Source organism: Puma concolor, chromosome D2, assembly GCF_028749965.1.
Source record: "Puma concolor isolate L17-30 chromosome D2, mPumCon1.1.hap2, whole genome shotgun sequence".
In the NCBI taxonomy this organism is placed as follows: domain Eukaryota; kingdom Metazoa; phylum Chordata; class Mammalia; order Carnivora; family Felidae; genus Puma; species Puma concolor.
In genome coordinates this window covers 32,946,005-32,960,477 of record NC_141677.1, presented here as the reverse complement: position 1 = coordinate 32,960,477, position 14,473 = coordinate 32,946,005, and the positions used below count along the sequence as shown (strand labels likewise).

At 59.6% G+C, this 14,473-nt stretch overlaps 1 protein-coding gene across 2 annotated transcripts in view; it reads right to left on the bottom strand.

Moving 5' to 3' along the window:
• Window positions 1–14,473, bottom strand: part of UNC5B (unc-5 netrin receptor B) — an 81,856-nt gene that overhangs the window by 10,830 nt on the left and 56,553 nt on the right. Inside the window, exons 2-8 of one of the 2 annotated variants that reach the window (XM_086679913.1) lie at window positions 9,320–9,544; window positions 5,322–5,465; window positions 4,760–4,863; window positions 3,822–4,002; window positions 3,003–3,170; window positions 2,030–2,194; window positions 1,751–1,783 (exon numbers count right to left, since the gene is read on the bottom strand). In XM_086679913.1, coding sequence (XP_086536039.1) covers window positions 1,751–1,783; window positions 2,030–2,194; window positions 3,003–3,170; window positions 3,822–4,002; window positions 4,760–4,863; window positions 5,322–5,465; window positions 9,320–9,544 — 1,020 coding nt within the window. The remainder of the gene's footprint in view (window positions 1–1,750; window positions 1,784–2,029; window positions 2,195–3,002; window positions 3,171–3,821; window positions 4,003–4,759; window positions 4,864–5,321; window positions 5,466–9,319; window positions 9,545–14,473) is intronic. The other variant, XM_086679914.1, reaches the window with a different exon arrangement.

The window sequence follows — 14,473 nt, the reverse complement described above, 5'->3', positions numbered from 1 at the left end:
GGGCTGGGTGAGGGGCAGGGGCAGAGACCCAGGTCCTGGGACAGACCGGCGCCATGCTAGGTCCTAGTCTGAGCCCTCGTGACTGGCCGGGACCGCAGGCAAGCCTCAACCTCTCTGCGCATCAGTCTCGACGAGTAAAACGGCCTCAGATCCCCTATCTTGCTTCCCTCCCAGTGCAGAAAAACGCAAGAGGACTCATGGGCAGTCCCAACAGGTAACTCCTTGCTCACTGCTGAGAAAGAGACAGTGTCCTGTCCCAGCCAGGATGCAAACGGAGGCCCTCGCTGCGGCCTGCAGCACATCCCAGGGCCGGAGGTCCCGGCTCCCGGTAATCTCTGTAAGCAGCCACCCTGAGCTCAACTTGCATTCTGGGCTGAGGGGAGGGGATGGCGGCAGAGGGGGAGCAGGAGGAGGGAATGAGATGCAAGGCGATGGGGTGGAGAGGAGGTGAGCAGGTGGAGGGGAAGGAAGGGGCTCAGGGGGGGCCACCCACCGGCTACACTTTCCTCCCCCAGGCAGGCTGCCACACAGCTGCAAGGAACCCCACACGGCCCAGGCAGGGAGGTGGCATTGACACGATGACAGGCATTCTGTGTCTGCGTTGTCCCACGTGACAGCCACTAGCCACGTGTGGCTAACGAACAACTAAAACGTGGCCGCTCTGACTGAGGCACTCAGTCTTTAAAAATGTATTTAGTTTTAACCAAGTTAAATGGAAGTGGGAAGAGCCACGCGTGGTGAGTGGCTAGGACACTGGACAGCCCACAGGCCGAGCCAAGATGCCTGCTCTTCCCTCTTTTTTGTTTGGGGACCTCCAGGAAGCCAACGTCCAGTCTCCCCTCCTGGGAGGGCCCGCGGACAGAGAGGCCTGCTTTCCCTGCCTGGACCCTTCCAAGCCCCACTTTCCTGGTGCCGACTGAGCCTTTGGGAGGCAGGGCACGGCTCAGTCCTGGTGTCCGCCCACTTCTGCCACCTTCTGGCCCCATCTCTCCTTGGTGGCCCTCACTCTTGGGCTCCCCAGAGGGCCCTGGCGCCCGGGAGAGCTGCCAGGAGGCCCTCGGGGCTCGGCTCTGCCTCCTGATGCTCTCCCTAACCATCGAGGGTCACCTGATAATCGCTCACCAGTCACGAGCCTGGTCCCCCTGTGAGTTGGGCCCAGGGGCCCACTGCTGATTTTATGAACCCGGAATTATTTGGAAATTATGGTTTAATTACCAGAGGCCGATCTGCCCGGGCAGCTTTACTGCTCTGGTGTGGCCTCAGGACGGCCTGGGGGGTAAGTGGACCAGACCCCCTCGGGGCTGACGCTAGGAGAACCTCGCTGGGGGATACAGTAGGGGCACCGGAAGGGGGATGGTATGGGCCTCTGCACCGGCTCTGTTGTGGAGAGGAAGGCTGAGGGGACAAGGTTAAGAGCACCGGCGTGGGTCACGTAAGTACTGATGCTCAAATCCTGGCTGAGTCCGTGGATAAGTCCCTTCTCTCTGAGGCTCATCTTCTCCCGTAATGGGAGGGTCGGATGGTGTCCTTTCTGTGGGCTGAGGGTCTGCCTGTCTGCACATGACGGAGGGCGTGGCACGTGCAGCATTGGGGGCCAAGGTGGGGGGGGGGGCATGGACGGTTGGTGGGGGGGGCACCTTCAAGTCTCCCTGTGCCCTGCCCTGCCCTGCACCCCACACCCTGGAAAAGCCAGCCAAGGAGAGCAAGGGTCCCCCAGAGAAAAAAAGGACAGCCATGAAATGGGACTTACGGTGGCTTTTGGGGTCACTTAGAGTTTTCTTATCTGTCGAGGGAAATAAAGGGAAAGACAATGACATAGGTGGCAAAGAAAGGATGGTGAATGTGACAGGAAACGCGCAGATGAGGTGATGCACGTGGCGAATGGGCAGAGGCCCCAGGGGCTGCCCCACCGAGGCCAGCGCTGGAGGCCTGGGGCCGGCCTGTGGGGCGGGGCGGGGCGGGGCGGGGTGGGAGGGGCCTCATCCGGCTCGAGCTCCCGCCCCCGGGCCCCGCCTTCGCAAGGACTCACTCTGTATGCACAGCCCGTCAGTGCAGTTCTTGGAGTCGAGCAGGGTCCCGCTGCAGTCTCGGCCTCCGTTCTGGGGCGGGGGCGCCATGCACTCGCGGCTGCGCCAGTGGGCACACTCAGTGCTGCAGGCTGACCACTTGCTCCACTCCGTCCACGCTCCGTCCACTGCAGGAGCACAGCACACGGCACGTGGGGCACATGCGTGCACAGGTATGCGTGCAGAGCACAGCGGTGCACGCGCACGCGCGCGCGCACACACACACTACGGCAGGAGGCGAGCCCAGGGCACACAGCGGTGCGCGCGCACACACACACACACTCCAGCAGGACGGGAGCCCAGGACACAGAAGCCACACGAAGAGATCCATCCACCTATGGCCACATGGCCCCTTGCCAGCGCAGTCAGGGGCACCGTGCGGGCAGAGAGGACACAAACAGACACAGGAGGCCACTCACACAGACACAGCCCAGTGCACCCGCGAAGACACAAACCCAAGGGAAATATACCACATGGTTCACGCAAACGTGGAAGGGGCGGGACAAAACCAGGCGCGCACAGACCCACAGACGCGGACGCGCAGACTGAGACAAAGGTGAGGGGAGAGAGGACCTTTGCAGGATTAGGGGCGGCAGCCAAAGTCTCAGGCAGGAGGACAGGCTCTCTGACCCCGGGCAGTGCTGGGACCCTGGCCCACGGCCCGGAGGGTGGAAGGGCTCCCCTCCCTCCCCCCCGCCGGCAGACTGCAGCTCAGAGCCTCTCTCTCCGTCCCTCTAGCAGCCGGGCGCAGAACGAGAGGGCACAGGCCACAGCATCGTGTCCAGCCTGCTCGGCCAGCTGTGGGCCCCGGAACAAGCACCACCATGGGGAGGGAGCGGCTGTCCTGACCGCAGCAGACGCCACGGCACAGAAGGCAGGGCTGGGGACCGGGGCGGGCTGGGTGTGGGCAGGACGCCCGCCGGCCCGGGGCCTCACCTGGGCACACGGTGGTGCAGGCGGTCTTTTGGAAGGCCTGGCCCTCGCAGAAGGCGCCTCCGTTGAGCGGGGCCGGGTTGGTGCAGGTCCGTGTACGTTTCTGCCAGCCACGGCCGCAGCGGTTGGAGCATGGTGACCACTCCGCCCAGCTGGACCAGCCACCGTTCACTGCAAGGGCAGCACGTGTCACCTGGTCAGCCTGGCTCTGCGGCCCGTGGGTCCCCTAGACCCCATCTCCAGTCCTGACAAGGCCCTTCTGCTGAGGCCTTTCCTAACTGGACCCCACCGGCTGCGGCACTGGGGGCTCAGTTTCCAGCAGACAAATCTGGCTGCGACTGTCAACACTGGAGGGGACCGGGGGGCGGGGGGGTCACTGTCTGTTCCCAGCCCCATTGTGCGATGGCAAGCAAAGGTCCAGGGAGGGCTGACGCTTACCCAGGGTCACCTGGTAACGGGGGACCTGTGCCTGAAACCCGACGCAGGGTTCTTTCTACCATACTCGGGGCATCTCAGCTATAGCTCTGCCCCTCCCAGCGGAGGGAACAGCAAGGAACATCCTACAGGCCTGGGCAGCGGTTCCGCACTCTGCTGGGTCACCAGGCTTGGGAGTGAGGATGCTGATGAGGCCCTGTTCTAGCCCCAAGCCCACGAGTGCCTGACTCGACCACTAGCTGCTGTGTGATCTTGGGGAAGGCACCTCCCCTCTCCCGGCCGCATCCTCCCACGTGTCCACCAGGGTCCTGCCGACCTCCAGTGTAGGGTGGGGTGAGGTGGGCATATGGCCCAAGCTGCCCCCCCACCCCCACTCAGGACCCCTACCGAAGACAATGACCGTGGCAGTGGTGCTGCGACGCTTGGCCACGATGTTCTTGGCCACACAGGTGTAGTTGGCCGTATCTGCCAGGCGGGCCTGGCGGATGATGAGGTTGTGGTCGATGGTGAGCAGGAAGTTGGTGTCCTGGGTGGGGTCGATGATGTCCTCATTCTTGAGCCATTCTACCTACAGGGATGGGGGTGGGGGGCATGAGGGCCCGCTACCTGCTTACCTGCATCGCGGGGAGTGGGCCCTCTCTGGAGGGGAAGGGAGGCCCGGCCATAAACAGGACCGCAGTTCTATCCGTGTCTACCCGCGGTGGTGACAGAATGAGGCTGCACCTCCACGGGCCGGGCCCCGTGGCGAATACTGCAGAACACAGTGGTTGCGACGAGCACCCCACCAGCTAGACGGCCCTGGGGAGGGGCTTAACGCCAGCCTCGATTTCATCATTCGTAAGGCAGAATTTATTAGCACCCACCGCATAGGGCTGATGCAAGGATTAAACAAGTTAGTGTGCAAAGTGTGGAGGACGGTACTTGACTCCCTGGACGTGCAACACAAGTGTTAGCCCTTCGCCGTTAGGGCAAAGACCACGTGCTCGGACACATGCACGGTGAGGCCCTTTGGCATCCACAAAGCTGGGACTTCGGCTTCTGGGCGGGGGAGGAAGATACAGCCACAGGCACCTCCGTTGCAAGAGACTCAGCCTGGGGCCTGCTCAAGTAGCCCATGGGGATCTGGCCCCAGCTCTTCCCCATCCCGAGGGGTTATATCTGTGGAGGGCCGAGCTGGGGTCTAGCACATGCCGAGTTCTGCAGAGGCCGTAGTTCTCTTCTCTGTCTCAAGCCTCGATATTCCCATCTATGAAACGGGGAGAGCTCTGGAAGGCTGAGGCATCATGGTCTCTGCCATGCCGAGTATTCTCCTAGTCCCCGCTCACCTCAGCCACAGGCACGCCCTCTGGTGGGCGGCACTGTAGGAGAACCTCCTGGTCCAGGGGCACCTCCTTGCCCAGAGGCTCCTGATCGAAGTTCTTGCGCAGGTCTGGAAGAAGGAGTGGAAGAAGGAAGTGGGGTCACCAGGCACAATTGGGCGGAACAGAAGCCGCACGCGTCCCACTCTAGCCACTAGGGGGCAGTGCACGCCAAGGAAACTGGGCTCTGCCTGGGCATCTCCTCCAAAGTGGGGGCCTCACCAGGTGGGGTTGGGGGAACAGGTCTCCCTCCCTGACGCTGGGATCCTAAGCACACAACAACCCAGGCTGGTGAGGAAGCTGGCAGCTCCCTTATACAGACGTAGCTACAAAAAGCTGTTAGAAATCCTGAGGCCAGAGGTGGCTTAAGTTCTGGGTCCAGGAGGCCTTTTCTGAGCTGGCATCCGTGTGCCCTCACGTCTCTGCAGCGGGCAAGGGATGCCCCCACAGCTGTGGAGTTTCCTCTCCAGGGGGTGTGGGCAGGGGGAAGGGGCCCAGGGGAGCGGGTTGGGGTGTCAGGACGGCCTACATGCGATGCGGACGTAGGCCCGGCGACTCTTGGTGGTACCCGCGGAGCTCCAGGCCACGCACTGGCACCAGTAATCCTCCAGCCCGAACAGCTCCTCCACCTGCTGCCGCGACACCTCGATCTGTACCTCTCGTACCCGCAGGCCTGAGAGGAGGAGACAGATGGCATCAGGGGGCGGGTCTGAGGATAGGAAGCATGGGACGTGGCACCAGGACCTCTGTCTCTGCCAAGCGCTTCCATTTCCATCTATTTTCTCGTCTCTTCCGACTCCACCCTGGCCCCAGCCACCACTGCCACTCCCCTGGAGACTGCAAGGGCTAACACAAGCCCTCTGCCCCGTCCAGTCCGCTTCCTGCCCCGCAGCTGGCGTGCGCTCCTCACAGCGCACAATGCCACGCGTCCCCTGGCTGTGCCTCCAGTCCTCACGACGTGAAGACCCAGATCCCCCACGTGGCCTTCTGGCCCTGCACAGTCTATCCACTACAGCCTCACCGGGCATCTTTCAGTTCCTCATGGTCTCCCCGGCCACAGGGCCTTTGCACACCCAGTCTCCTGCCTGGAACTCTCTTCCGTCGCCTCTGTGCCCAGTGGACTCCCGGTCGCCATCAGCTCTGGGCTGGGCCTCACTTCCTGAGGGAACGCCTCTCTGACCCTGGCCCATCTCCACCCACTCTCAAAGCACCATACTGGACACTGGGCTGCGTAGTTATCAACCCCCGCCCAGCCTGACTTCCCCACGGCCCTGACTGCTATCCGGAACTGTATTATCTACTGATAATTTGTTTGTTAAATATTTCCCGCGGGAGAATAAAGCAGGGCTTTGCCCTGCTCACTGCTGTGGCCCAGGACCTGGCCCAGGAAAGGTGCTCCAGAAATACATGAAGAAAGCAGGTGGCCTGTCTCTGGTTAGGAGCTGGAGCTGGGGGGAGGCCCCTCTTCCTAGGACCTCTCAACAGCTCCCAACCAGGGCCTGGGGGCTTCCCTGCATAACAGCATCCACCAGCCTACCCAGAGAGGGTCACACACTCTCCTGCCAACCCTCGATAAAAGCCCCTTGTGCTCAGGGAACGAGTGAACCCTCTGGATGACGATGCCCATCCAAAGCTCTTCCCCAAAGCTTGTGGGAGGACTGTGAGGCCCCCTCCTCCAGGAAGCCCTTCCTGACTGTCCCCGTCTCAGAATTCCTAAAGCTGTTCCTCCCTGCCACGTGTCCCAGCTCACCCTCTTCTGCCCACACATGGGCTCTGATGGGCCTCTCGAAGGCGGGATTGTCAGCTCTATACTCTGTGGTACTGTGGCATGATGGTCAAGTGTAGGGTTGGGTGGCTGGGCAGGTTTGAGTCCTGGCCCCACCCTCACTCCCCAGCTGTGTGACCTTCACTAAGTTACTCAGCCTGTCTGAGCTTCTGTTCCCTCATCATAGTAAAACACTCGGGGTAAACTCTAGAGCGATCATGGCAATCACTCTGCCATAGCACCCAGCCAAGGCCGAACACAAATCTACTCGGGAAGGTCATTTGGGTCTCATCCAGCCCCTTCCTTCCACATATGAAGAAACTGAGGCTCAGAGAGGGTCAGTGGCAGGCCCTAAGTACCACCTCGAGATACCGGCAGAGCTGAGATCAGCTCTCTGGTATCTTGCCCTGGTTAAAGCTGTCTCCAGATGCATGACCTCTTTGGACCTTTCCAGTGAACTCATTGCCTTAACTCTCCCGCACCATGGGGTAGGATGCCCTTTGCCCGAGGAGCCCAGACAGTAAGGAAAACCCCCTCCCGACGGCCAGGGATCTAAATGCGAGGGGGCTGGGGTTCTGCCCCTGGGGAGCACCAGGAGGGCAGAGGCTGCTTCAGAGGGATGACGCTGGCTGCTCACAGGGGCTGCCTGGAGTCCTGGCCCTTTGAGCAATGCTGCATAGCCCAGGGCAGCACAGAGGGGGCCCCCACTCCTTATTCACTAGGCTGTGAAACTGACAGGGGGGTCCCTCTCAAGGGGGTCATCCATCCAGAAGCACCCAACCGCTGGACAGAGAAATCATCACCCAGAAGGAGGACAGGGACCTGCAGTCTCACTGACTTGGTCCCCAGCACCAGGTGCCCCCGCCCCCATGCCCACCTCCTCCAGCATGGTGATTAAGGGGCAGGTGGGACCTGGGCCAGGACACCCAGGACTGGGCTCTTGTCCCGACCTGGCACGAGCTGGTAGGGTGGGCTCGTCCTGCCTCTTCTGGCCCACGGCTATCATCCCCTGTCTTTCCAGAGCCACCGAGAGGGCCAGGGTGGGGAGCAGGAGGATGAAACCAGCCATACTGCTGCCAAGGGAGTGCCCACAGGACCACAGTCTATTCTTTGTAGCTAATGGGGACAAGAGTGCCCCAATTTCTCGGGCTGGCATGGCTCGTGAGCCCAGTACCAGGGGAGTAGATGCCATGCTGTTACTATTACTACTAATTGCAGGGTTTTTGAGAGGCCCCAGGGGGGTACACCATCCCTCTGCTCTGCCTGGACCCCCACAAGTGACCTCTGATACAGGCCGGAGGGGCTCAGGGGGACAGAGAAAGAAGGACAGGCTTCAAGAGGAAAGAGGCCAAGAAAAAGCCAGAAAGAGGACGGAGGAAATGGGGGTTTACTGAGCACCTGGCACTTAACGCCGTTAACATCCCAGTTTACAACGAGAGGACCTGGGGCTCAGAGAGGGTGGGTGACTTTCCCAGAGCCACACAGAACAGGGAACAGGGGCAGCTGGGGTATGTTCCTTTTTTTTCCTCTTTTCAACATTCCTTTTTTTTATTTTTAGATTTTGGGTGAGCCTGACACTCTAAATCTATTTTTTAAAATGCTTTCAGAATTTTGGTAAAATATACATAACCCAAAACTTACCGTTTTAACATATACGGTTTGGGGTGGTATTAAGTACATTCTGGGGTATGGTTTTAGGCCTGGGTGGTTCTGAAATCTGCGAGCTTTTTCCAGGAAAAAAGAAGTCGGAAGGAGGCAGAAAGGAGAGAGAGTATGTGGTGGCGGGGGGGAGGGGGGGTGGGTGGTGGCAGACAGACAGACATAAGGGAAAAAAGATGGACACAGAGAGACAGGGGTGAGAAGGGGGAGAGGCAGGAGAGACAGAAGTAGAGGAGAGACGGCTAAGAAAGGAGGAGAAGGATGAGGGAAGAGGTGAAAGCCTCAAAACCAAAGCTGAGGCAGGCTGTGGGGCGAAGGACCCCCAGAGCCCGGGCTTGGCTGGGCCTGCCCGACACTGGCCACCTGCAGGTAACCAGCAGCGGACGCCCCCTCCCTGGCCTGAACCCCGGATAGGCTCTCCACCCCAGAGGGTCCTGTACTGTAAACGGGGGCCTGGGGACGGATAAGCAACCACCTGGCCTCGGGGGCCCCACTGGGGGTGCCCCGGAGACCCCAAGTTCACCTCACCCTCGGGATCTGGGCTACATCCTATAGCGCACCCTCCGTGGTTATTTACGTGACATCACCAACCTCTTGTTTAAACTGAAAACAACTGATGTCTATGAAGGAAACGCAGCATTCTCATGAAAAGAAACAGAATCACTTCCCACAGACGCTGAGGCCCTCCCGCACTCACGATGGTCTAGGATTCTAGTTGCGTGCCGGTGGGGGGCTGGGGGGGAGCTCTTTGTTAAACGGGGAGCACAGCAGGTGCTGGGGTGTGCGTGCGTGTGTGTAAGAGCTCTAGCCCCCCACCCCCACCCCTGCCCCCAGACTGCTCCGTGATGTGAGACAGAGAGAAACCAGAAAAAGAGTGAGCACTCAGCAAGGATTCGGTGCACTTTCATTTGGTAACCCAAAGTCAGACTGGGACAACCCTTGGGGAAATACTGATCAAGGGTGAATCCCAGAGGGGAAACTGAGGCGGCGGATGGGGGCGGGGGGGAAGCTATGGCCATGTGAAGTCTCACAGGGAGCCCAGGGTGGAACCCCTGGGCCCAGGTGTGCTGGGGGTGACCGGACGAGGTGGGGGGCAGGCTCACCCGTGGCCTCATCCAGGCCCTCCTGCATGACGTGGTCATTCTGGCTGACCCACTCGCCGTTACACTTGAAGTAGATCTGTGTGGCGGGGAAGGCACGGCAGCGCAGCTCCACGGGCTTGTTCTTCACGATGTAGGCATCCTGTGGCTCCTGCAGGAAGTGGGGCAGGGGCTCAGCCGGCGCCGAGGGGAAGGAGTCGGGGAGCACCTCGCTGCCGGAATCAGTGCCTGTGGAGGGAAGGCGGGCTTCGTGAGGCTGCAGGCTCGGAGGAGGGGTGGGCAGCTGGAGACCAGCTGGGATGCCCTCCGTGACCTCCCGGGGGCCTCAGTTTCCCCATCCCACCCAGCTTTTAAGAGCCTGTGCTTTGGACACACCAGTCCTAGCTCTCTGATACTGTGTGATTTGACTTGTTTCCAGGAGGAGCAGTCAGGGTGGCCCGGGATGCTGAAGCGATCCGTCCGGGTGAGGATACCACCCACCCTAGCCCTCTCCAATGTCTCCTGCACTGGACCTCTGGAGCTTCCCTCCAGGGTCCCGCGGTGATGTCACAGCAGGTGAAGGGTGGGAGTGGGTGACTGTGCCTGGAGCACAAACCAGGCCAGCTCTGCCCTGAAGGCACAGCTGCCCTTTGCAGGCAGCCAGGCTGATGGAAGTGGGGAGACAAGCCGGGGTCCACAGAGGCGTGACAAGGGGTGACGTGGGGCGGTCGCGCCGGGCCTGGGCTCCTTGGTGCTTGGCCTGCCCCCTCCTCCAGGAAGCCCAAGGCAGACAGCCACATAGAAATGGAGCCCCTCTTCCCAGCAGCCTTTACCCAGAGCCTCCCCTCCTCTGGACTGTTGTCTCTGCCACAGCAAAATCCACACCCTCCACCCTAACAACAGACAAGGAAACTTCAGAGCCTGGGAATGCAGATAGGCTGTGCCCGCAGCAATGTCCTCCCCCAAAAGGGGCCAGATGGAAACCCTGGCCCGCCTGCATCCCTGGAAAGAACAGCGCCTCAGGAGGTGAGACAAACAGGAAGGGAGAGGGGCTGGCCACCACCAGTAGTGGGAGGGAGGGAAACCAGGCCAGGCCAGGCTATTGGTTTGCAATCCACTTAGGAAAAATGACTTTCCAACACCAAGTGCCAAATAATCAGGTGGCTGGGACAAGCAGTGGGGGGCTGTCCTCCTCTGCTAAGCTCCAGAGGAAACCATGAATTAAGCTGCAGGGGTGTGCACCTGCCCAGCCCCTTAGAGCCAACCGTGGCCCTGTCACTGTCCTAGCTTGATTTGGGGGGGGGTTCCCCAGAGGCGCAAGTGGTCCCTGGGATCAGGCACTTGTGTTTCAACCCAGGAGGCCACGATGGGACATGCTCAGTGCCAAGGCATCCCCCTATGGGCCAAGGGGGCTAAAATGCCCAAGCTAGGCCATCCCTCAGTGGACCAGGTTGTCACTGGCTGCTGGCTCTGGGTCCCAGGGAGGGGGGCAGCTGTGTGTGTGTGTGTGTGTGTGTGTGTGTGTGTGTGTGTGTGTGATCTATGGGAACAAAGGCAAAGCTGGCAAGAAGGTATGAATCCAGCTCCATCCAGCATGTTCTGTGTGCCCCTAGGACAGAACTCCGACGTCATTACCTCATCTCTGAAGATGGCAGGAGGTAAACACCGTCCTCTGGACTGTTTTGGGGACCACACGACAAGCCTGAGTGCCCAGGAGCAGCCTGGCGCACAGTAGGTACAAGTCGCAGCGTGAAAATGGCAACGAATGCTCACCTCCCACTCGGTGCTGTATTTTTAGTTAACAATTCTGTAAGGTATTTAATATTAGTCTTCAGTTTGTAGATGGGGAAGCTGAGGCTCAGAGAAGTTAAGCAACTTGCTCGAGGGCACAGAGCCAGCAAGAAGCAGACCCAATAAACAGACCCTGGCGTTTGGGGAGCCGCCCAGGGCTCCACACCGCCTTCACTGGAGTAGCTCCGGGACATGGCGGGGTGTCCCCACATCTGAGGATCTTAACAGATCCTGACACTGGCCAAGACCCTACAATTCCAAGAGCTCTCTCATTAAAGGGTCAGCAAGGCTGGAACTGCCCTTGTTTCAAAGCTGAAGAAACTGAAGACCATCCAAACGGGGTGATGACGGACGCGAGGCCCCCGCTTAGTGAGCAGTTGTCCCGGGAAGAGCACCGAAGCATTCCGGGTCATAAAACAAACTTCCCTCTGCCAGGCAGGGAGGCACCTTCTTGGTATGTAAACCGGCAGCCCCTAGGTTCTGGGAGCTTGAGCGGTTGATGGCAAGATGAAACAATGCCCAGGGAGCTGGACACTGGCCTCCCAGTGGCCAGAGCGCAGGGTGCAGCCAAGAGGTCGTGTGGGCGGCAGAGCCCCGTGCCCACCTCCCGCTGCCGGCACCCTGCTTCTGTCTCAGGCCCAAGGGGTGAGAGGCAGGTGCAGGCTTGAGACTGAGACACCCCTGGGTCTGAAGTCGCCCTTACTGACCTCAGGCACCCCGTCCGTGACATGGGGCACCGGGCCTCCCTCTGGGGGGTGGCGGCCATCAGAGAAGGTGCGTGGGAGCCCGTGGTGCAGGGTCATGCCAGCTCTGCCTTCCAGCCACGCGGCCCCCAGCCCCCAGGTGATGGCTGCCGTGGCTCTCTGCGGCACTGCGGGCTGTATTTACGACTTTGTTTTATCACCCTAATGCGGCTCATTTATAAAGCAGGCGCAGACGCGGCTGAGCAAAGTAAACATTAGACATCCATTAGTGCAGCAGGCCCCGAGTCTGGCGGCCCCCGGCCCCGCCCTCCTGCCCCAGCCCTCTTCTCCACCCCTGCACGAAGCTTCATCTCTGGCCTTGGCAGGGCATCCTCATCGATGCGTCTCTGGCATGGCAGTGCAGGGAGGCTCTAGATGTAGCTGCTTCCCCTTTGCGATGCCCCCGCCCCCCAGGCATCCTGGATTCAGATGCCGCCAGGAGACAAGAACCAGGTCTGACCTGAGAGTTCCTCCCCAGGCGGACCACCGGCAGCCTACAGCCTTGCCAGGCACGTAGTAGGTGCTCAGTGAAAGCAGATCAAATAAAAGTGGGGGTGGGGGGGTGCTGCCAGAGCCTGGGGAACAGCTGAGCTGGGTCCCCGCCCTCATCAGTGGACACTTCTCCTCCACCTTGGCCCCGGCTCGGGTCGTCGCGGCTGAGGGCCACCTGAGCCTGCCGTGTGGGGGCCAGCCTGGAGGGAGAAGAGTAATGGCGTCTCAGGGTTCCCGGATGCTTACCCTGCCCGATGCTGTCACAGGGCACTTCATACGAACTCACGGAGTCCCTGCAACAAGGCTGACAGAGGCCCCTCAACTTCTTTGGTTTTTAGCGTCTTGGTAATTTTTACCCCAAGATTCAAAAGGAATTCCTAATCGTTTATTAAGCAGTTAGCTCTGAACAACTTGTGTGTGTGTGTGTGTCCTAACAAGTTGGTAGCCGTTTGAAAAAATCATACACCTAAACCGAAAGAAACAAATAACAGTTGTACTCCATTCCTAAACCGCCCCAATGACTTACCAACGGGCGTGTGTGCACCACTTGGGCGCTGCACAAGTTCTCAAATCTTGGAATCAGACTGGAGCCTCCACCCTCCTGGTCTGTCTCAGAGTACCTCCAAACGCCCAAATCCCACCTTTGCAAAGACGTGAGGCCACGTAAAGGGAAAAAGTGCGATGCAATGTCAAAATCATAAGCTACCTCGAATCAACAGTTGCCGCTGTATCTTGCAGCTGTTTAGTGGGTCTGTGTTTCCTCAAAGGTTAATAATACCCCGCTGCGCCCCCTGGGAATGTGTCGCGGCACCCTGGGGTGCTTCGGCGCACGGTTTGGGAACCACAGCCCCTATGCCCTATTAGGCACGATCATTATGCCCATGCTACAGATGAGAAACGGAGACCAAGCGAGGTGAAGTAAATGGCACAGAGCGACACAGCTAGTCAGTGGCAGAGAGCTAGGGAGCAAATCTGGGCAGCCGGATACTGGAATCCGACTTCTGAACCGTAATTGGCATTTATTTCTACGACGAAAGTGTGGAACTACGTGCCAGGTACTTGCCACCCTTCACCCCATTTACTCCCCACAAACCCCAAGGTGAGGATTATCTTCCCATTTTCCAGACGAAGCCACGGGGCATCACGGGACTTGCCCGAGGTCGCCTCGTCAGTGGGAGGAAGCGCCAGGTCCCTCCCTCACCTGCCTCCCTGGTTTCCACTACGGTCCTCCCCTTAGCTCCATCTTTACAGAAGAGACAGACACCTCAGGAGACGCCCCCCGCGGAAGAGAGCTTGCACCTGCCAGGCCAGATCTGGATCTGGATTTCCTGCTGGCGGGAAGATGTCCCACGTGAAGTGCGTTTTTCTAATAGAACTCATTTAAAATGCAACCTGCCTTCGCAGCCACATACGCGGGTGGCCCAGCCGTCCCAAGATGAAGGTATGGAAGACGCATAGATGTAATCACACACGCTGGAGAAGAGCAACCCCTGGGGCCAGGGGCTCGGGGCTTGCACCCCAGCTGGGGACTGGCATTGCTCTTGGCCCCCATTTGGCCAGGAAGCTGGTCGAGCCAACCCCTCAAGGCCTACTCTGGTTCGATCACTTTGAGATGGAATCTGTCAGCGTGTGACGGTGTCCTACTGGGTAGATTTTTTTCTAATCTACCCTAAAGCGGGGTCCCCTTTTTGGCCACTGTTATTCCTAGCTCAAAGGCCCAGCACAGACTGTGGTCCTAAAGCAGAAGGTGAGGGGAGCCTGGGGGCAGGAGGGAGGGAGGAGGAGGAACTATTTGCTGCTGGACTCTCCCGGCCATGCCCAGGTTCTCCCGCCCCAGGTCTCAGATCGAGGACCGCCAGCACCTCCAGGTGGGACCTCTTGTGGGTGCCATTCAAACCCTCACTTCCAATTTCCCCATAGCTGCCTGCATGAGGGCTCCTGTCAGCCTGTCTCACTCGGATGCAGCCTCACAGGAATAGAGGTTACTTCAAGGGCCATCTTGAAAAACATCCCCCATCCACTCTATCCAACCTTGACTCACATACCTCCAGGGACGGGGAACTCACCACTGCTTTTCTCAGCCAGGTTCTCCTTTGAACAGACCTAACGGAAAAGTCCTCCTTACTTTCGGCTGAAATCTGCTGTCTGAGGT